Below are 22,035 nucleotides of genomic sequence, written 5' to 3'. Positions count from 1 at the left end.
GTCGTAATATGGGGTGTAGACCCTGATTCCACGGCAGCAATTCCGCGGTATATCCGCGGGGCTTCGCTGCCAAGGGTTGATTTGTAAGATGGGGTTTGATAATGAGAGTATACTCGAGAGGTCTGTTCGCAGGGAATGGTTGCCAATGTGGCATTTTGGTTGGTCATGTTAGAGATGGAAGGATACTAGTAAGGAGGGGAGTTCTGTGAAGGTAAGAATACCGTTGCGGAAGTCCAATGGCTCTAGAATATCAGTTTTGTAGTGACATACATACATCCTATAATACAGACATAACATCATGCAATCCTAATCCATCATAACGTACACTCAAAATCAAAGACCACCCCGTAACTCCACCAAAACCGCCTTCTGCCTCGGCGCACTCATCCGCTCAAACCGATCCACACTCATAACAAACGTGCCGCGACCCGCAGTTAAACTTCTCAGATGCTTTAGATACCCGACCATCTCCTTCAACGGTACCTTTGCGGCTATAGTCCGCGGGCGATTTGCTGACCCAGACACAGGATCCGTGTTCCCTATCGAGCCCCCGCCAATCGAGGTTGTCTCAAAGGGATCGCGGGGGGCGTACACCTTGCTAGTGTCAATGGGCGGTAGGTCCTCGGGTGGTTGTTGGGGTGGGGAGTATGAAGATGTAGGGGAAGAGGCGAGGTCGGTTGTGGGCAGAGTGAGGTCTTCGTCTAGGGAGATGATGTGGCCGCCGCGGGAGGAAGAAATGTCGTGGACGACAGAGCCAAGGGAGGATTCATCGACGGAGATGATTACGTTCATGAGGGGTTCCATGAGGGAAGTACCCGGTGTAGAGAATGTTCCTGGTGCTGATTGAGGAGAAGAAGGTGGAGGAAGGAGGGTGCGCAGAGCGGCGGTTGTAGAGTGCCGGGCCGCGGAAGAGAGGGCGGAGGCGGTGGTGTCAGTGCCGTAGAGGTGTTCAGTTGCGTCGAAGGTGAGGGTGACTCGTGTGCTGTGCATGGGGAAGGTGAATTGCGGTCCACGGGCGAGGGCAGCGAAAACGCCGTTTTGGAGAGTTGCGCGGAAAGTTGGGATGTCCAGACCAGCTGGGAGGAGAGGACTTTCCTCGACGCCTTTCTTGTTTGTTTCGACTTGCAGGTTTGATGTACTGATGATGATTTGGTTGTTCTCGTGTGTGGTAATGGAGAGAATGTCGTTGCTTTCGGGACTGGCGTCATCCGTGTATGGATCCCAGGACTCGACAACTGCAGTACATCCAGCTTTGCCCTTACGGCCGGCAATTTCCTTGTCAAAGATTTTGGTCACAGGGGCAGAAGTTCCCAGTGGTGCTTCACGGTATCCAATCTCAATCCGACCCATACTAGCCTTAGCCTTGAGGTCGTTGAGAAGACGATCCCGAGCGATCTCGAGATGCAGTTCGCCCATCCCGCTCAGGAGCGTCTGTCCTGAATCTTCATCCACCGTCACATGCAGACTAGGGTCTTCTCGTAAGAGAAGCGCCAACGATTCCTCCAGCTTCTTCTCCTCGCTCAGGCTGTGCGGTTCCACACCAGCGAAGAACACCGGTGGTGGCACATCAATGGGGCGGAGTTGGAGGGTGTTCAATGGCTCTGGGGGTGTTGATTTGTGTCCTGCATATGACACCAGGGTGTCTCCCGTCCGCGCATGCTTCAAACCGACCACTACGCCGATATGACCCGCGGGGATTGAGTCAACCTCCACAGCGTCATTGGCGTACATCTTCAAAAGACGAGGCACACGTTCTGAGACGTTGAGGTTGGTGTTGAACAGGGTGCTGTTTCGATCTAGTGACCCTGAGTAAACTCGCACGTACACCAGCACCCCCCGCTTGGCATCGTTGACCACCTTGAAGGCCAGACCACAGCCCTGGAGTTTCTCGATGGAACTCTGTGATTCTGCCTGCAGGTTCTTCTTGCTCTTCTGCTTCTTGTCGCCGGACGCAGCTTTCTCATTCTGTTCCACTAGGAGGTCCCCCGAAAGCAGTCGTCGGAGACCACCCCTGACATCCCCAATGCTGACCTCTGGGTCTGCAGTCTCGAGGGGACTGGGAAGAAGATTGATCACGGAGTCTAGTAGAGGCTGCACCCCGATGTTGCGGAAACTGGCACCTGCAAACACGGGGATGATCCTACTCGATTTGTTTTCAATAAGACAGCGGCGGAGACTGTTGATTATGTCTTGAGGCGGAACCGCTAAGTGATCCTCGTCGCATTCGAAGAACTTCTCGACCAACTCGTCGTCATGCTCGCTCAGAAGCTCGACCAGAGCCGCCCGCGCGCGTCGAAGCTCCGCCGCCAATTGGCTTTCTTCCTGGTCCAATTGCTGGAGATCCAACATCTTCACAGACTTGCCATCACCGTCGCTCCATCGTAAGCCATGAAGGTTTATCACGTCTGCTACTCCTACAAAGCGGCCATCTCCGCCTTCAAACCACGGAATCTGACAGACAGCCGGCCAGCCTCCAAGTCTCGAGCCCACCTCTCTCACTGTCCGTCCGAAGACCGCTCCATCACGATCGAGTTTGTTGACATACACCAATCTTGGAATCCGGTATGTGCTAGCTTGATGCCAGACCTGCTCCGTCTGAGCCTCGACACCCGCAACGCCATCCAGAATACACACGGCCCCGTCCAGAATGCGCAAGGACCGCATGACCTCGAATGTAAAGTCCGCATGTCCGGGAGTGTCGATGAGGTTGATGGTATGAGGCACCGCAGATCTGGGAAGGAACTTGTCCTGTGATTCCTGCACAGTCACCGTGCTCTCGTCCCCAGGTGACCCCGGAGGCCAATGGAATGTAATTGCTGCAGACTGAATGGTGATACCCCGAGCTCGTTCCGCGGGAAGGAAGTCTGTCACTGTAGATCCCTCATCCACGTCTCCGATTCTGCGTGTAAACCCGCTGTAGTAGAGCATGCGTTCCGTGGTGGTGGTTTTGCCCGCATCGATATGGGCAATGATGCCGATATTCCTCGTCCGCTCGAGCACCTCCGACCATTTCGCTGATGATGTCGAGAAGCATTTTCGAGTAGGCAATGGCAATGATTTGAGAGTCCCTAGACGTCGAGTCGCAATTGGGCCTGGCTTCAGAGCCAATGCCTGGGGAGAGATGCGCAACAACGGAGTCGCAACCATAGCAATTGAGAAGCTGTCCTTAATAGCTGCGCACAGAGAGCTTTATATCAAAAAGTGCATCTCGATACTTATACAAAAGAGAATAATACCGGACTGTTTGGAGATGACTGTTGAGGTCATAAGCGGATTTATATCGCCGGCAGAAAATGTACATGCCTCAATTGTAAGGTGTCGACATCCCTAACGACGTAACCTCCGCCTACTCTTCTTCTCCTCTTCTTCCTTTGCTTCTGGTTCACGCCACTGTTATTTCCCGGTCTGTTGTCTTTAATTCTGTCGGTGGATCTGGATTCGAGAGACTCAGAGGTGTGCGACATCTTTGAATTATCAGCGCAGTTTGTTCGAATTCGCTAACGGTCGTCAAGGCAGAACGTGGCCTGTCCCATACATACATTCAAACTGATTCAGGCAGCCACAATGGACTATTCAGCTATATCCGATGATCCTACCGGTACCTCTCCTTGGGCGTCCCCGGGACCCGCAAAAACCACTTTTTCGGAATCCAACAATAGCGATATCCCCCCGTCCGCGTTACCCCCTCAGCAACAGTCGCCGTACGATGCGGACCGAGATCTGTCCCAAGCTGCCGGTGCTGAGCCTTGGTCGGCTTCGAGAGAGGAGGATCCTGATTCCGATCTGTCGGAGCGATTACAGAGCGCGCAACTAGGCGATCCAGACTATGCGGTTGAACAACCTCCATACGCTACACAGCAACCACCGCTCCCGCCGCAGCAACCACAATATGCACCGCAACAGCAAGCACAGCCTCCTGTCCAGCCGCAAGCACCAGCAGGGCAAGAAAATAAGCGACCGGCTCCGCTATACAGAATCCAGGCGAGGATTACGGGACTGGAAAGGACGGGCAAGAAGGATCCCATTCTTCGGTTCGATGTTCACGTGGGTAACTCATACAGCTATTTCGGAGATGTTCATCTGACCCGAAATTTAGACAAACATTCCCAAATTCCGAACTACGCAATACCGAGATGTCCGCCGTACCCACGCAGAATTCGTCCGGCTCGCGGAGCATTTGATGTCGGCCAACGCTGAAGCTCTCGTCCCTGCCGTGCCCCCACCATTGACGCCTGCCGGTGCAGGAACGGAAGAAGATGAGATTCGCGTTAAAGCAGCGATGCAGCGATGGCTCAACATTGTTATGAGCAACGAGATCCTCACCCAAGACGATGAAGTGGTTTTGTTCGTTGAAAGCGACTTTGGTTACAGCCCGGTTGTCCGGATGAAACAGCCAGCGACGGGAATGCGGAGGAAGGTCTTGAAGCAGTTTGCGCCGCCCCCGGATGATACCCCTGAGCTGCAGAGCGCACGTCCTGCTGTGAAGATGTTTTACTTGGGTGCTATGGATGCAAGCCACAAGGTGGATCGCGTAGTTAAAGGTCGACGGGGTATGTTTATTCCCTTTTTATGGTTGCCAATTTCGAAAACTAACACCGTCCAGGGCTTGGCTTGGCGGAAACGGAATTTGGTTTGAAGCTTGGACAAATGCATGTACAGGAGACCCATCCGGGACTGGCCAACGCGTACAAGAAACTCGGAAAGATAATTCAAAACGTGGGCGACTTCCATGCAGTGCAGGCAACGGCCGAAGCGACCACGCTGGGCGACCCGCTCAATTACCATTCCTCCGATGCCTTCGTCGTGAAGGAAACACTGACAAACCGTCACATCCTTCTCCGAGACCTCCTTCAGGCCCAACAGACCGCGCACAGCAAGCGCGCTGCTGCCGATCGGTTAAGGGTCAGCTCCTCAGTCCGTCCCGACAAGGTGGACGAGGCCCTCAGTGCCTTGGAAGAGGCCGAGAACCAAGAGACTTACCTGTCGAAGCGAACTCACCGAGTCACCTCCAACCTGGTCCAAGAGAAACGACGGTGGTTCGACCAAACATCTAACGATGTCATCTCCCACCTGCGCGAGTACACCCTACGCCAAATCGAGGCAGAGCGCAGGACCTTGGCGACTCTAGAGATGGTCCGACCGGATATCCGCGCCATCGACTCCTCTGGGGGCCTCAGTCGTCTAGGCCGTGAAGCGCATCCAACAGCGCGACGACCGAACGTTGGGTCGAGCCAAGGACCCAAGGGTGACGCATGGAGTGGAGTGCCCCGTCGGGGTGATAGTCTTGGACGCAGCCTAAGTGGCAGCTATATGGCGCCCAATCTGGAGAACGGCGAGGAAACAGAATCTGGATCTGGACGTATGCGGTCCTCCAGCGGCGTTGGGTCCATCGCCGAAGAAGACGATGATGACCGGCTGGATGCTCGGAATGCGGCGAGTCGGTTGGCGGCCAGCACATTCTGAGCCAGTCATTGTCATCATTTCTTGTATGTAAAAAGTATGGGCCATGATCTGTTGTGTGATTCCCCTTGACTGTCAATCTGTTATTTTAGTCAATTCTGTATGTGATTACCATGGCTATCTCGCATTGATTTGTGTATATTGTGTGCCATTTCGACAACCCCATTAATGCGTGAGTAACGTAAAGAGCATAGAAAGTGCCACTACTATTGACAGTCACACCATCTATATACCCCCATCTTTGGTTCGGAGATAACCAGGACTCGGAGACTTCCCCACTTCGGTGCGGTTCCACTCTTGATTTGAAAGCAACCATGATAGTTATAATACCCTCTTCTCTCCTTGTAACTTGAACTATTCTCTTATTCTTGTACTTTTGTGTATACAACTCTTACTTACACACTGACAAAATGGCTCCCAAGGTCTTCTTGTATGTGCTGATCCATATCCGCTCTATATACTCCGCTAACACACCGAAGAACAGGAACAACTGGATACATTGGCGGTGACGGCTTCTACTCCGTTCACCAAGCCCATCCCGACTGGCAGCTGTCTGTCCTTGTGCGCAGCAAGGACAAGGCTGCGAAGCTGGCCGGTGAATATCCTCAGATCCGGATCGTTCACGGTGATCTGGACTCGGCCGACATCATCGAGGAAGAAGTTAAGAATGCGGACATTGTTTACCGTACGTGTTTCACTCATAACCAGAAACGAAACCCAAGCTAACAATCACAGACTTCGCGGACTGCGACCACGTCGCCTCAGCCGAGGCCATCGCCAAAGGCGCTAGCCACCACACCCCCCAAAATCCCGTCTGGTGGATTCACACCTCCGGCACCGGCATCCTAACCGTCGAAGACTTCCGTACCAACACCTGGGGTACCGAGCACTCCAAGGAGTACAACGACTGGGACGGCGTCTCCGAACTCCTCAACCTCCCCGACGACGCCCTCCACCGCAACGTCGACAAGATTGTCATCGAAGCCAGCAAGAACAACCCCGACAGCATCAAGACGGCTATCGTCTGCCCGCCCACTATCTACGGTCCCGGCCGTGGACCTGGTAATCAGAAGAGTGTGCAGGCGTACTGGCTCACTGCTGCTGTGCTGCAGCGCAAGAAGGGTCTGCTTGTTGGGCGGGGCACGAACATCTGGCACCAGGTCCATGTGCAGGATCTGAGTAAGGTTTATCTTTCGCTGGGTGAGGCTGCGGCTGCTGGTGGTGCCCCGGCGACCTGGAATGATGCGGGTTATTACTTTGCTGAGAATGGGTCGTTCGTTTGGGGTGATATCCAGCGGGAGGTTGCCAAGGTTGCGCATGAGAAGGGTCTGATCCCGTCATCGGATGTGGAGTCTATTCCTGATGCTCAGGTTACCGAGTTGAATCGGTTTGGTTTGTATGCTTGGGGTAGTAGCTCGCGGGGACATGCTATTCGTGCTCGGAAGTTGTTTGGATGGACTCCTGAGAAGCCGAAGCTGATTGAGTTGATTCCGCAAATTGTTGATGTGGAGGCGAAGGATCTGGGATTGCAGTGATTGCAGTCAGATGATGATTTTATCAATAGTATGACAAGTTTAGTTTCGTGTATAGCGGCAGACACAATCTATTGAACGATCGACTACACATTCAAGTTTCAAACGCGCAGAACTCCGTATTCGCAATGGATATACCTCAGCTGAACTCGAAACATACTTGGACGGTGTACTATGTAGAGGGCCACTCGATATATACCATTTTGCCATGAAGACATATTATCGTGTGTGTATACCTTAGCCCTGAAGGGCTTTGGGACAAAAAAGCGCAAAGTACTGCCATAATTAGTATCGACAGCTAAATCCAGCTTTACAGACAGAAGAAAATCTAGGGAATTTTGAAATAGATTAATTTCTTTAGCTTTGGGGCTAGAAAGTGAGGCTGAACTGTTATACAAAGCACTGCCATTATTGTACTTCCCCACGTATACAAAAAACAGCCTTGCCATATCCAAAAGGGACACCCCAGTTTGTTTTGCCACAATACACCATGGATCCCCAAGAGTACTACCAAGAAATCGAGGAACGGGTCAGACAAGGCCTCTTCACGCGTGATGCTATTTTGAACACTCTCAGCGACAGAATCAGAAACTTCGGCATTTTGGAAGACGAGGAAGAGCAACAACTCTGCAAAACATTTGATTCTATCTGTACCGAAGAAAATGGCACTTTATATCTCTCCCAACCAACATTCATTTCCTTCCTCGGGAGAGCGGGGTTTCTTCCCTCGTCCATGACTGAAGCAGGGGAGATTCTCTATCGCTGTCTTATTAATCCTTCGCAAGCCCCATTTTATCAAAAATTCCGCTCAGAAGTTGACATTGGGTGGCCTCCTTCGGTCTCTGGTTTGGACAGACTACGATCAGTCCAGACGCGTCTATGAAGAAAGCGAAGATTCCCGGACTAGAACACCGGCCGACACACGGAGAATCATCTTCGAAAGCTTAGCAACAATCCGCAATGACAAGAAAGCGTCGTCTAGAGAGGAAGTCGTCCAGTCCAGAAAGCAATCCGAACAGAAAGCATTCGAATTTCCTGCATTTCACGCGCATCGCCGCGAATATGCCGAAACAAACAACGATGACGATGGTGATGAGGTGTTTCATGATCTCTTGGATGCTCTATTTGTGGCCCAGCCTACCTCTAAGATCTGGATAGCGCCGGTGCCGCGTGACTGTTTTCGTCCTTTGGCTAGGGAGATTCATCATGGGGGTCCGTATTTGCATGAGCTGAGTATTCCGGTGGATGGGTTTCGAGAGTTTGTTGAAATTCTTTTGTTTGCGCATTGTGGGAAACCCAATGTCCCAATAGAGGAGATGGTTGGGTTTGGTCATGCCGCAGACTGCATCTTCAGAAGATTCGTTCGTGATTCGGATGTTGGAATCACCTGGGAGACATTTGACCAGGCTCTCGCAGCAACTGTATGTCCCTCTTCTAACTTTCAGAGAGCCCAGGCTAATCTAAGCAGCCGGAACTACTCACCGGTCTAAAGCATATATTATCCTGCTTCTACACTACACCAGATACTGACAGTCTAGCGCAGCGTCTCCCCCAGCCAAGTAATATAGCTACCTTGCCTGTCTTTACGCAATTGAGTACAATACTTTCAGACACTGTCTGCTTCAACCAGCTTCAGTTCTACAAGTGCTACAACGTCCGCGATATCTCTCTTAACGCTTCTACTCTCGCAGATGCGATTAGTACAGCCCCCGATCCCTTAATCCTACTCATATCCGGAAAACTCACGAGAACCGGAGAGAAAGCGATCTTTGGCTATTACCTCCCATGGGGCGGTGGAGATGACGCTTCTGGTTTGTTTCTTTTCCAGCTAAGCCCGTTTCACGACGTTTTCCGGGGCAATGGCAACCGTCCGGGGTGGGTTATGGAAAATGGAGAGGATATCTTTGGGCAGAGAGATAATGGAGTAGCATTAGTGTTAGATAGAGACCTGAGACGGGCATCTATATCTCATAATCCTTCTGGGCGGAAGAGAGAGAGCCAGCATATAGGGCGACTTCTTGGAGAAGAGATTGGCAGGAGGAGGTCGAGGTCGAAGAAATTGAGATATGGGTTGAGGATTAAACTATGGGTGATGCATTGGCAAACTGTATCAAGTGATTATTAGAGACAATGATTCGAATACCACACATAGCCTACCACGTTAACAGTTCCAACATCGTAGAGTTATGTGACCTCATACATAAACATTTTAACGCGCGACAGGAGATAACCGCGATAGCCGCCACTAACGCCGTCACAGCAAGCTGCGGCGCCGTTCTTTCATGCTTTCCCTGCAACAAGTGAATAATCCGACGCTGCGCAGTCGTCGTTTCGCTCCTTTCGTTTTTTTTAGAGTGTACGACAGCAGGTATTCACCCCTCTCTATTGCTGCCATCTCGTTTGGCCCTTTATTTGCGTTAAGCATGTTGCCCGCCAGTACTGACCGAACCGCCAGTCTCAAAGCGACTCACACCCGATGAGCTGCGATCTGTCGACAACTCACCAGTTCTCTGCCTGAGACGACCAGCTCTGACCTAAGCTGTCATGGCTCCAGGTGCCGGAGGAAAAAGAAAGAGAGGCGATCGATCGTGGTCTGGCGATTCCGGGAACGAGTCCCAAAGACCCTCCCCCCATCGTCCGAGCAATCTCAACATGGCGCAATACCAGCCTCGCGACTTTCCCGAAACGCGCGGGCGCTTACGACGACAACCAAGCCGAGGAGGTCGTAATGGTCCCAGTCGGAGGCCCAGCGCTGATGGCCAGAATAACATGACTCCTCCCAACGCGACTCCCACTGTTTCCAGAGAGGTTTCCGATCCAATGCAGACAAACGGGCCCACGGCAGGCGCTGGAAACCAGCAACCTCGGCCGCCACCGTCGCCTGCACCGCCGGCTCCTGCTCAGCAGGAGCAAACTCAAGCGCCGCCCCAGACGCAAGCGCCGCTGCAGCCAGAACCTGCTCCCGTCGCTCAACCTCCTAATCCACCCGCACCCTACGATTACGAATATGTTACTGATAATGTTATTGAAGAGTGGATGTTGACAGGGCGGCAAAGGCTGGTTGATGAAGGCATTCAGACAAAAAATCAACAAGACGTTGGGAGATTGGCGTCTATCTACCAGGAGTTGATCCGCTCTGCTATTTATGGCCGCTTACCACCAACAGATGCAGGGGCTGCAGTGAAGGATATCATCGGAGAAGAAGTTGCGGCGCAGGATGTCGATATGGAGAATGGACAAGACGCGACACCGCTACTCGATACGCGCGCCCTGTTCCTTGATACCCTTTCTATTGTTACCGATTCGGATACGACAAATGGTGCCCTGAAACCGTTGGTATTTTCGACTGGTATCAATGCAGCGCTCATGCGTCTCCAGCTCGACACGCCCCTCCTTCAATCGCTCGGACTTGTTCGCGAGACCTTTGCCCGTATGGGTATTCGAAAACAGACCAATCTTCTTTACCGGCAATCGAACTATAACCTTTTGCGAGAAGAATCCGAAGGTTACTCAAAGTTACTAACCGAGCTTTTTACGACGAGCAACAACGAACCGCCATCCAGTGAGGTCGTGGAGGATACGTTCGAGCGGGTAAAGGCAATGATTGGTGCTTTCGACATGGACGTTGGCCGCGTGTTAGACGTTACTCTCGATGTTTTTGCCGCTGTTCTTGTGAAGCAATATCGCTTTTTCGTGAAGCTTCTGCGCGTCAGTTCGTGGTGGCCCAAGGAGGATACCTTCCGTACTCTCGAAGGTAGCAACCGTGATTCTGGGTTGCCGAACTGGGCATTGCCAGGTTCGTCTGGCTGGGTCACAACTGATGAAGAACGAGCAGAGATCGTGAAATCCAATGAACAACGAGACCGAGAGTTCTGGAGTCGAGTGAGAGAAATTGGAATCCGCGCTTTCTTCGAAATCGGGCGCAGGCCGATTTCCGAGGAGGAAAAGAAACAAATACTTCCTGAATCAAACACCTTGTCAGAAGAAGAGATCGAGACTCGCAAGTGGATCGAGGAAACCGGGACGTTGCCTCCTAAAGGTAGCCGTGTCGCCGCGCAGCTTCTCGGATTCAAGTTGCGCTTCTACTCGTCTCGGGCACGCTCAAAGTCAGATGTTCTCCCTGATAACCTCATTTATCTGGCAGCTTTGCTTATTAAAGTGGGCTTCATCTCCCTTCGCGACCTGTACCCTCATCTCTGGAGGCCCGATGATTCGATGGATGCGCTGAAAGAGGAGAAGTTGACAGAGAAAGCGGAGCGGGAACGAGCAGCAAAACCGGGCGGTGGTGTCAATGCGTTGATGATGGCCGGTGCTTTGGCAGACGATACTGCTCCTATGCCGCGGATACGCGAGTCGGAAGCTCGAGCCACCCCGAGTAAGGAACAAGAGGCAGACAAGGCTGCAGCTAAAGCGGAGGAGGATGAACTCCCGGAACCGTCAGATCAAAAGGTTCTGCTGCTTAAAAGTTTGCTGGCCATTGGCGCCCTTCCTGAAGCCCTTTTGATCCTGAGCAAGTTTCCTTGGTTGATGGACGTCTACCCCGAACTTCCTGAATTCATCCACCGTGTTCTGCATCACTCTTTGAGCAAGGTCTACGCCTCGTTACGTCCTTTACCTTCTGTGGACGGACTTCGGGATCAGCAGCAGATCCCCAGCCTGGACCAGTCCAGTGTACCTAAGGGGCAGATTCGGTTGAACCAGGCGCCTCCAAGGAGGGTTCTTCGATGGGCCCAGCTTGACGTGGAGGATGAACATGATGGGACAGATTACCGGTTCTATTGGGATGACTGGGCGGACAATGTTCCTATCTGTCAATCTGTTGACGACGTGTTCGCTCTCTGTTCTTCTTTCCTTAACCTCTCTGGTCACAAGATTGGGCAGGATGCGATTTTGCTCTCGAAATTGGCACGGATCGGAAGAGACAGTTTGAGCAAGGACGACTCTCAAGAGAACCGGGCCCGTTGGCAGGATTTGTGCAAGCGTCTTTTTGTTCCCGCTATCAGTTTGACCAAGGCCAACCCTGGCGTGGTCAATGAAGTTTTCGATCTCATCAGTTTCTTCTCCCGTGAGGTCCGATATAATATGTACGCGGAATGGTACTTTGGACAAACTTCGCGACTTCCCGACATTAAATCCGCATTCGACCAAGCTAGAGCCGAAACCAAGGACACGCTCAAGAGACTAAGCAAGACGAACATTCGCCCCATGGCTCGTGCGCTGGCAAAGATTGCATACGCTAACCCCGGAATTGTCATCAACGTCGCCATCAGCCAAATCGAATCCTACGAGAACCTCATCGAAGTTGTTGTGGAGTGTGCCCGTTATTTCACGTATCTTGGATATGATATCTTGACATGGTCCCTTATCAACTCCCTCGGTCAGAAAGGACGGAGTCGCGTCCAGGAAGGAGGTTTACTAACCAGCCGGTGGCTGAATGCGCTGGCTACGTTCGCTGGAAGGACTTTCAAGCGATACTCTGTCATGGATCCTACTCCAGTGCTGCAGTATGTGGTAGAGCAGCTGCGGCACAATAACTCCACAGACCTTATTGTCTTAGAGCAGATGATCAGCTCCATGGCAGGTATCATCACGGACAGCAGCTTCAACGACGCTCAAATCCAGGCCATGGCAGGTGGCGATACCCTTCAGTCGCAGACGATCCTACAGTTGTTGGACAAGCGACACGAGTCCAAGACGACTTCGAAGCGACTTATGAAATCACTTACTGTCTCCAAGCTTGCTGGCCAATTGCTCGTTGCTATTGCACAAGAGCGGTGGACCTGTATCTTCCAGGAGGAGGGCTCGGAAGAGCTGAAGCTTTTGGGTAACATCTTCGATGAAATCCACCGTATTCTTACGCAGTATCTTGATTTGCTGCGCAGCAATTTGTCTGTTGAGGAGTTCGATTCATTTGTTCCCGATCTGCCTACTCTGATCAAAGAATTTGGTGTGCAGCCTGAACTCGCTTTCTGGATTCAACGACCCAGCATCGGGAAGAGGATCGCTGAAGTTGAACGGGCAGCGCAGGAGGAAGCTGCGTCAAAGAACCGTGAAAGTGAGGAATCGTCCTCAGCACCCAAGGCCGAGGATGGTCAAGAGATGGCAGTTGATGGCGAGCCGGCGACTAAGAGTGAGGAAGCAACGACTGAAGGAACCATGGATGTGGATAAGCTGCAGTCCCAGAGCTCAAACGAATCTGATGGCACTCTTGCTCCTGAGCAACCGGTTGCGACCGGCAATGGTAATGCCGATCCTCCTGCGTCGAATGTCGTCGTCCAGGACCTCGAAGAGCAGATCCAGTCTGTCTTGTCGATCGACACGTACGGCATCGTGGGATTGCGGTTCTACGTTATCTTCTGGCAATTGTCGCTTTACGACGTGCACGTTCCTCAGAAGGCATATGAAGATGAAATCGACCGCCAGAAGAGGAAGGTAGTTACAATCAACAACGATCGATCCGACATCAGCATGGCCGGGACTCAGCGGAAGGAACGAGAAAAGAAGCAGCTCACTCAGCTTCAGGAACGGATATTGGAGGAAAACAAGACGCATCTCAAGGCGTACGGCCAGACCAGGACAAGATTGCAGAAAGAAAAGGACCGGTGGTTTGCCGGCATGCGTGGAAACTACGACACTTTGAACGTTTCCTTGCTGGAGCAATGCTTCGTGCCTCGTTTGCTTCTGTCACCTATTGAGGCTTTCTACTGCTTCAAGATGCTTAAGTTCTTGCATACCTCTGGGACACCAAACTTCCGGACTGTCGGGTTGTTGGACCAACTGTTCCGCGAGCAAAGAATTACGGCTATCATCTTCCAATGCACCTCGAAGGAGGCGGACAACTTTGGGCAATTCCTCAATGAAACCCTACGGGACCTCGGTCGCTGGCACGCCGACAAGGCTGTCTACGAGAAAGAGGCTTTTGGTACGAAGAAGGACCTCCCCGGATTCGCTTTTACCGTTGGCTCCGATGGAAAGCCAGCGGGGTTTATAGATTATGAGGATTTCCGTCGACTGTTGTACAAGTGGCACCGTATCCTGGCCTCAGCACTCAAGATTTGTCTGAATGGGGGCGAATACATGCACATTCGAAACGCGATTAGTGTGCTCAAGGCAATCGTTCAGCAATTCCCCGCCGTCAACTGGATCGGCCGCGATATCTTGAAGAGCGTCAACAACCTGAGCCAGAACGACGAACGAGATGACGTGAAGACACCCGCTGCTTCGCTGATTGGAGACCTCAACCGGAGAGAGAAGAAGTGGATGCTTCCTCAGGCATTCAATGAGATTAAGGGACCGATCCCGGCACAGCAACAGAAGACTGAGCAAGCTTCGTCTGATAAGGCTGGCGCCTCGGGAGCGGCGACACCGACAGCATTAAATGCGGCTGCGCCTTTGTTCAAGCCCCCAGGTGGCCAAGAGTAAGTTGACGAACATTTTGTCGATTGTCTACAGGTTTCTAATTGTTGTCCCGCGTTTACAGAGCCGAAGGTACCCCTAAGCCTGAACCGTCAAAACAGGAAGTTGAGGATGGAGAGATTGAGGACGCCAAAATGACCGATGTTGCGATGAAGGGAACGGAAGAAGGGACTCAGCAGAAACAAGAACCTTCTGCAAAACCTGAGACGGCATCGCAGCAAGCTGAGCAACCTGCTACTGGCGGTCCAGAGGCAGCACCAACCGACAAACCAGCCGAACCAGCAGCCGAACCACCTCGCGCTTCGTCCGCTTCCGCTGTCTCTCAGCCAGAGCCTCAGGCTCCAGCAGAGGTTCCCAAGCGTCCTGAAATCGAGCGATCTTCATCCAGTGCATCAAACATTCGTGGGTTGCCTAACCGGCCAATTCGCCATGGGGATGGAAGACTGCCGCCCCGACCTGAACGGCAACGACACCCTGGCCGCTATGATGGGGAGCACGATCGCCCTGGTTATGGTCCACTCGAGAGGGAACCCCCGACAAGACTGCCTACCGATGAGCCATTCCGTGGTCCTGCGTATCGCGACGGTCGACTTCCCCGAGAGCCCGAATGGCCGGACCGACCTGGACGGTTGCGCCCTGCACCTGATGGCTTTGATGAACGGCCCAACGGTCCACGTGTACCCCATGAAGCGCCAAGTGGTCCACGACCAGGCCCACAAACGCATCCTGACCGTGCTGGGTTGATCCATGAGCGTCCAGACCGGGATCGACGCGGGCCTCCACCGAGAGGTTTATCACCACCGAGACCATCAGAACTCCCAGGCCGTCTGGAACGTTTCCCCGGTGATGATCGACGCTTTGCCAATTACACCCCGGGCTCGCGACTTGATGATTTACCGACGGGACCTCGCAGCGAACGTCCAGGACGAGAGATTCACGATTCAAGAGAACCCCCGTCTGGCCCGGACATGAGCCATGGACGATTGCGCCAGCCGGAACCCGCGGAGATTCCTTCTGGACCACGGGTAAGAAACGTACATGGGCGTGGTGGTCGCGGAGCATCTGGACCGCAGCCTCCGCCTCCGCCTCCTGCGGGAGGCAACGAGCGCCAACCGCCAATGGGACCGAAACAGCAAGCGGCAGGCGCACCACCATCGCCTGCCAGTGAACGGTTGGATAATAGCGGAATTCATCCGGACCGTCTCAAGGCATTGCAGCTGCAAGGCAATGATTATGGCGGCGGACGATCTCAGCAACCACCTTCACCAGGGATTGCCCCTCCATCCGGGCCCCGTAGTTCATTTGTTCCGCCATCAGGTCCATCACCTATACCTCGTGGAGCACAGCCTTCAGGATCTGGTGGTGGTGGTGGTGGTGACCGGGGACGAGGAGACAAACGATTCGCCGGCATCAACACTATGCTTCAACAATCGGCAGGCCCTACAGATCGCAGTGGACCTGGTACATCGATCCGGGGCCGAGGCGCAAACCGCTCCGCCGCTGCCATGAACGCGCCATCTCCGCAGTCTACTCCTTCTGGCGGAACACCTGATGATGGAAGTCGCACTGTTTCGACTTCTTCTCAACAGGGCCGGCCTGACCTTTTGGCGGATCGGATCACTAGTGCTTCCAGAGGAGATGAAGGGCATTCGCGTAGGAGCCTTGGAGGTCGAGGCGACTTGCTCGAGGAGCCTGGTTCTGAGCCACGGCGTACGCAGCGGCACTCGGAACGGGATCGAGACCGTGACCGTGAACGAGAAAGGGACCGTGAGCGGGACAGAGATCGTGACCGCGGTGATCGCGGTGACCGTGAGCGTGGTGAGCGCAGTGAGAGAGACCGTGAACGCGAACGGGATCGGGACCGCGAGCGCGAACGAGAACGTCGTGGAGGAGACGAGGAAGGAACACGAAGCGGCAGCCGACGAGAAGAACGCGAACGCGCTCGTGAATACGAACGAGAACGCAGCCGTCGTAGCGACGCTGGCGCGGCTGGTAATCGGGACGACGCCCGTTATGAACCACCTCGAGAAGTACTACGACGGGGAGGTGGCAACCGTGACCGCAGAGAGCGGCGCGAACGAGACGAAGGAGCAGCGGCAGACTTGGCTTCCCACGAACATGAAGGCCGTCTACGGCCTCCATCGTCTATGGGCGTACCACCTCCACCGCCTCCTCCGCCCCCGCCTCTCCCCGGAAGTGCCGAGGATGAGCGACGATGGGGCGGCGGTGGCCGCGAGCGCGAGCGCGAGCGTAACCGGGACCGTGCGCGAGACCGTGATTATGGCGGCGGTAGCGGTGGTGGTGGTGGCCATCGCAAGCGCGGACGAGGTGGAGATGACGGACATGGTGAAGGAGGAGGAGGAGGTCGTGGAGGAATGCGGATGGGGAATGAGAACAAGAGGCCTCGTCGGGGGATGTAAACATATTTTGATATTTCTCTGGTGTGTTATTTGATACTCTCTCTCATTGATCTATTTCGTTTCTTTTTTCTCATCTATTTATGCATGATCGGGTGTTGGAATGGCTTTTTTTCTTTGCTAGCGATTGATATGTATTAGCATAACAGTGAAGCATTTTGTTGATACTAGAATATAATCTCAATTGCTCCAGTCTATACTTGATAGTACACCCAAATAGGCAACTGCTCCCCCCATCCGGCCCGACAATTGCTCCGCCGGCTAATCTTCGGTATGATACCTTCGTCAACCTTCGGCCATATAGTACTCCGTAGTTCAACTTCGGCCACTGGCAAATCTTCGGCCCATTTGACAGGACAGGATCCACGCCCACTGGAGGCTCATTGGATTGTCCTTTTACCCTGTAGGGTAACGCCTGCATTCCGGTTTGCGTGTTTCCAAAGCCAAAATTGCATGGCAGAATCTCGGCTGACGATCCGTCCACAGGTTACAGTCCGGTCCCTGATTGATTTTCCCGGGTGATATTCGTTTCGTGTTTCGTGTCCTCGGAGATAATAAACTCTGGGAGGGACTCATGTGATGAGTATTGGGATATATGGGAAAGTGCTCCGCTTCGGCTACTACATAGTACTATCACAGTGGGCAGCAAGCAGTCGGCTGGATACATACTACGTACGTACTCCCCATTGTGATGGGCGAGTAATGTGACGAGAGCCACAGCTGCCGAGTCGAATCGAGTCGAGATCGAATGCAGAACGAAAACCACTGCTCGGGAATAGGAATTGATTGATTTGATTGATTGATGGGTCGTGCATGAAGGGCTTGTTTTATGGGTTTTATTTATTACGACATTCTCTCGGTTCTTGTGTCCATCCTCTGCTCCATTCTCCCTCCTTGTTTCTTATATATTGCCTTCTGTTCTTCTTTTTACTTCCCTTGATCACATCGTTGTATTCGCTTTTCTCTCTGGCTCTAACGGCAGGCCCGCTATTGCATCATGGTTCGCTTAGACGTAGAACAGACCATTTCGGAGTTAACTCTTGGCGAGAAAATCGCTTTGACAGCTGGTATTTGCTTTACCTCGGATCTTTTGGCCTGCGCTTCACACATCTAACTCTGCTTAGGGGTTGATTTCTGGCATACCGCAGCTGTTCACCGTCTGAACATTCCATCCCTCCGTTTGTCCGATGGTCCGAATGGTGTCCGAGGGACACGTTTCTTCAATGGTATCCCAGCTGCATGCTTTCCCTGTGCCACTGCACTGGGTGCTAGTTGGGATACCGAGTTGTTGAGCGATGTTGGTCGATTGATGGCCGACGAAGCCATCACCAAAGGCTGTCACGTTGTCCTGGGTCCTACTATCAACATCCAACGCTCTCCGCTGGGCGGACGAGGCTTCGAGTCCTTTTCCGAGGATGGGATATTATCCGGTACTTTAGCCGGCCACTACAGCAAGGGTATGCAAGAGAAGGGTGTCGGGGCGACGCTGAAGCACTTTGTGTGTAATGACCAGGAACATGAGCGGTTGGCTGTCGACAGCATCGTCACGCAGCGGGCTCTGCGGGAGATCTATCTGCTTCCGTTCCAGGTGGCTATGAGGATCTGCCGAAGTGCGTGTATCATGACGGCTTATAACAAGGTGAATGGGACGCATGTCAGCGAGAATAAGGAGATTCTTGGAGATATCCTTCGCAAGGAGTGGGGATGGGATGGATTAGTTATGAGTGATTGGTTTGGTACATACAGTACCTCCGAAGCTATTAACGCTGGCCTGGATCTGGAGATGCCGGGCAAGACCCGGTGGCGAGGAGATGTGTTGGCCCATGCTGTATCTTCGAACAAAGTTGCTGAATTTGTCCTGGATGAACGTGTTCGGAACGTCCTCAACTTGATCAACTATCTGGATCCGCTGGGTATTCCCGAGGGAGCACCAGAAAACGGATTGAATCGAGAACAGGACCATGCTCTGCTGCGCCGGGCTGCCGCAGAGTCTGTTGTTCTTCTGAAGAACCAGGATAGCATTCTTCCCCTGAAAAAGGACAAGCCAATCCTGGTCATTGGTCCTAACGCTAAGATTGCAGCATACTGTGGAGGAGGCTCTGCTTCGCTTCTCCCCTACTATACTGTGACCCCCTTTGAAGGCGTTTCGGCCGCCAGTCAGGCTCCCGTCGAGTTCTCTCAAGGTGTCTACTCGCACAAGGACCTTCCTTTGCTGGGACCTCTGCTCAATACCGCGGACGGCAAACCAGGCTTCTCGTTCCGAGTATTCAATGAACCTCCCACCGAAACCAACCGGGGAGTGGTTGACGAGCTACATCTAGTCGCATCAGTCGGTTTCCTTATGGACTACGTCAACCCTAAGATCAAGTCCATGACCTTCTACGTCGACATGGAGGGCTACTTCACCCCCGAAGAAGACGGTCTCTACGACTTTGGAGTTACAGTCGTCGGTACAGGAAAGCTCCTCGTCGACGACGAGGTCGTAGTCGACAATACAAAGAACCAGCAACGCGGCTCCGCCTTCTTCGGCAACGGCACCATCGAAGAAAAGGGTGCTAAACACCTCCAAGCCGGCCGCACATACAAGGTCGTCCTCCAATTCGGCACCGCCCCAACCTCCGACCTCGACAATCGTGGCATCGTCGCCTTCGGCCCCGGCGGCTTCCGCTTCGGTGCTGCCCGCCGCGTCAACCAGGAAGAACTAATCGCGCACGCAGTCGAGCAAGCCTCCCGCGCAGAGCAAGTCGTTCTCTTCGCTGGCCTTACCATGGAATGGGAAACAGAAGGCTACGACCGCGACCACATGGACCTGCCCCCGGGCAGCGACGAGCTCATTACCCGCGTGCTCGCCGCAAACCCCAACACCGTCATCGTCAACCAGAGCGGTACACCCGTGACAATGCCCTGGGCACACAACGCCAAGGCCATCCTCCAGGCGTGGTTCGGTGGTAACGAGTGCGGAAATGGCATCGCAGACGTGCTGTACGGCGACGTCAACCCCTCTGCCAAGTTACCCCTCACGTTCCCCGTGCGCCTGCAGGATAACCCGAGTTATGTGAACTTCCGCTCCGAGCGGGGGCGCGTGCTCTATGGCGAGGATGTCTATGTGGGGTACAAATTCTACGAGAAGATCGAGCGAGACCCGCTCTTCAGTTTCGGATACGGTCTCTCATACACCACCCTCACTCGCTCAAACCTTTCCATCAACACCATTCCGGAAAACCCTACCCTCCCGCACCAACCCGAGGGCACGATCACAGAACCCGTCACCGCGACCCTAACCGTCACCAACACCGGCGCAGTCGCAGGATCTGAAATCGCACAATTATGGATTCTCCCTCCAGCAACGAACAGCGTTAACCGGCCCGTGCGCGAACTCAAGGGCTTTACTAAGGTATTCTTGCAGGCTGGCGAGAGCAAGGAGGTGCAAATCGTCGTGGATAAGAAAGTAGCGACGAGTTGGTGGGATGAGCAGCGTGGTGCTTGGGCTTCGGAGAAGGGGGTTTATAAGATTGAGGTTACGGGGACTGGGGAGGGGGTGTTGAAGGGGGAGTTTGAGGTTGGGAAGACGAGGTATTGGGTTGGGTTGTAATGTCATGCATGTGGTACAAAGTACTTAGGGAAGCACATTATGGGTGTCAAAATGAACTTAAATGGTATAATAACAGATCAATGAGAAAGACATATATCAATAGAAACATCAAAGCCGATCAGTAATCATACAGTATAGAAAACCCCACTGTTTGCAAAAAAGAGCAAAAATCCTGACAAGAATATTACAAAACATAATCACTAGAACAACTCAAGGAGACCACGGAATGCTCCTCGGCGGTTCGTGGGTGCCGACATCTTACCTCTCGCCTGGCGCATCGAAATCGTGGTGTTCTCCTAGAAGTAATGGCCTGAAAGTCTTTCATTATAGTTAGTGCCACACATGACTTCCTCGTTATGTCAAGGCAGGAGTTCCTTCCAGTGATCCAGTGAAATAATAATTCTTGAGAGAATTGTAAATTTTTGAATGGGAATTGTGTCCCAGACGGTTGCTGTAGTGGTCTGCTAGGGTTTGTGGTGGGTCGTTGACCAGTTTTGGGTACTCATCTGCTTGTATAGTCAAATTCGTGCATCCACTCATAACTGTGGTGAAGGGTATACTGTTTCTAGTCACGAACAAGACAATGGCAGGTAAGGATAAAGAAACAATCACCAGAACATCGCCAGAAGCGCTCGATCTATTTCCTTTAGCCACTCCCATTTGGCTGGTCGGGATAACAGTCGTATTGGCTTGGAGATAAAGATCAAATTGTCTCTAGTTAGTCTCGTGAGAGCTTCCCCCCCTTTTAACCTCTCGCCGTAACGACTACCTTTTCCCAGGGCGAAGTCTAGTTTCTTAGTGGAGGTTCCAAAGCGTTCTCATAGGATTTGACGATGCATAATATTCGCCAGTGCCCATTCAGCATTTGTAACTGCATGAATATGAACGCGCTCATCGCAAAGTTGGCGTATGTTGGTCACCAAGTGACCCTACTGCCAGGAAATTCGTTGATCAAGTTGGTCTATGCATTCTGGAGGCTGAGCAGGAACCTAGCCCCTGACGGTCATTGTGGTGGTCTGCTGGGCTTGTGTTGGGTCATTAATCAGTCTTGAGTAGTCGGATTTTCGAATAGACACATATTTGTGCATCCACTGTCGATGCATATCTGGGTTTGATAGATGTGATGCCGCCTTTGTTGGTTGGAACGCAAATCTGTACAACACTCCGATATAGTCAGTCTCTATAGTATTAGATACCATGCAGTACGACAAAGACATAGTGGTCACGCCTAGCTCTGCGTATGTTCTGCAGGTGTTTCGAAAATACAGTTGAGCAAAATTTCGAAGATGATTTCCATCGTGACTTTAGCCCCTGTGACTTGTGTCGGTTTCACATCGAAGAGAAGGCCAAGGCGGGTTTCTAGGGAACTTCTGGCTGGACAAATATGGCACCGTCGTTGTGAAAGTGGTGTCAGTATAGTTGAAGGGAAAAAACAGACTTCGAACTCCTGAACCTCGGTCCACCGTTGCAACAACTTGGACTCCTCGACCGACAGGAGAGTCCCAAATAGCGCGAAACCCGGCAAGCAGCTCCGCTTCTACTTGCATTTGAGGCCAAAGTGCCAGACACGCCCATGATGTTCTAAAAGTCATCTCTTCGTTAGTCTTTGTATCTCGGG

At 52.7% G+C, this 22,035-nt stretch overlaps 7 protein-coding genes across 7 annotated transcripts; 5 read left to right on the top strand and 2 right to left on the bottom strand.

Moving 5' to 3' along the window:
• Positions 1 to 221: 221 nt before the first annotated feature.
• ASPGLDRAFT_43901 (mitochondrial elongation factor MEF2) lies at positions 222 to 3,216 on the bottom strand. Its single transcript, XM_022545905.1, has one exon. The coding sequence runs from the start codon at positions 3,145 to 3,147 to the stop codon at positions 334 to 336; it is 2,814 nt and encodes a 937-aa protein (XP_022404046.1). The 5' UTR covers positions 3,148 to 3,216; the 3' UTR covers positions 222 to 333.
• A 187-nt stretch (positions 3,217 to 3,403) lies between these two features.
• ASPGLDRAFT_1165826 (retromer subunit VPS17) lies at positions 3,404 to 5,771 on the top strand. Its single transcript, XM_022539780.1, has 4 exons — positions 3,404 to 3,453; positions 3,517 to 4,044; positions 4,097 to 4,550; positions 4,604 to 5,771. Exons 2-4 carry the CDS (start codon positions 3,565 to 3,567, stop codon positions 5,461 to 5,463), a joined length of 1,794 nt encoding a protein of 597 aa, XP_022404045.1. The 5' UTR covers positions 3,404 to 3,453; positions 3,517 to 3,564; the 3' UTR covers positions 5,464 to 5,771.
• A 99-nt stretch (positions 5,772 to 5,870) lies between these two features.
• ASPGLDRAFT_120420 (putative nucleoside-diphosphate-sugar epimerase) lies at positions 5,871 to 6,995 on the top strand (the record flags this gene model as incomplete). The annotated part of the gene is made up of 3 exons (XM_022540136.1): positions 5,871 to 5,890; positions 5,940 to 6,145; positions 6,196 to 6,995. 3 exons carry the CDS (start codon positions 5,871 to 5,873, stop codon positions 6,993 to 6,995), a joined length of 1,026 nt encoding a protein of 341 aa, XP_022404044.1.
• Positions 6,996 to 7,482: 487 nt separating this feature from the next.
• On the top strand, positions 7,483 to 9,146 carry ASPGLDRAFT_72544 (uncharacterized protein; the record flags this gene model as incomplete). Its single annotated transcript, XM_022549617.1, has 4 exons — positions 7,483 to 7,817; positions 7,864 to 8,413; positions 8,461 to 8,927; positions 9,002 to 9,146. The coding sequence occupies 4 exons, from the start codon at positions 7,483 to 7,485 to the stop codon at positions 9,072 to 9,074; spliced, it is 1,425 nt and encodes a 474-aa protein (XP_022404043.1). The 3' UTR covers positions 9,075 to 9,146.
• A 180-nt stretch (positions 9,147 to 9,326) lies between these two features.
• On the top strand, positions 9,327 to 16,951 carry ASPGLDRAFT_55803 (putative THO complex component (Rlr1)). The gene is made up of 3 exons (XM_022548160.1): positions 9,327 to 9,360; positions 9,448 to 14,410; positions 14,473 to 16,951. Exons 2-3 carry the CDS (start codon positions 9,537 to 9,539, stop codon positions 16,826 to 16,828), a joined length of 7,230 nt encoding a protein of 2,409 aa, XP_022404042.1. The 5' UTR covers positions 9,327 to 9,360; positions 9,448 to 9,536; the 3' UTR covers positions 16,829 to 16,951.
• An 871-nt stretch (positions 16,952 to 17,822) lies between these two features.
• ASPGLDRAFT_64509 (beta-glucosidase H) lies at positions 17,823 to 20,417 on the top strand (the record flags this gene model as incomplete). Its single annotated transcript, XM_022548785.1, has 2 exons — positions 17,823 to 17,892; positions 17,950 to 20,417. The coding sequence occupies 2 exons, from the start codon at positions 17,823 to 17,825 to the stop codon at positions 20,415 to 20,417; spliced, it is 2,538 nt and encodes an 845-aa protein (XP_022404041.1).
• Positions 20,357 to 21,280, bottom strand: ASPGLDRAFT_43894 (uncharacterized protein). The gene has a single exon (XM_022545904.1). The coding sequence runs from the start codon at positions 21,075 to 21,077 to the stop codon at positions 20,772 to 20,774; it is 306 nt and encodes a 101-aa protein (XP_022404040.1). The 5' UTR covers positions 21,078 to 21,280; the 3' UTR covers positions 20,357 to 20,771.
• Positions 21,281 to 22,035: the final 755 nt, after the last annotated feature.

The sequence above is a fragment of the Aspergillus glaucus genome (assembly GCF_001890805.1).
Source record: "Aspergillus glaucus CBS 516.65 unplaced genomic scaffold ASPGLscaffold_4, whole genome shotgun sequence".
NCBI classification, from domain to species: domain Eukaryota; kingdom Fungi; phylum Ascomycota; class Eurotiomycetes; order Eurotiales; family Aspergillaceae; genus Aspergillus; species Aspergillus glaucus.
The sequence above is the reverse complement of the archived record's forward strand: the minus strand, read 5'-3'. Positions and strand labels throughout refer to the sequence as shown.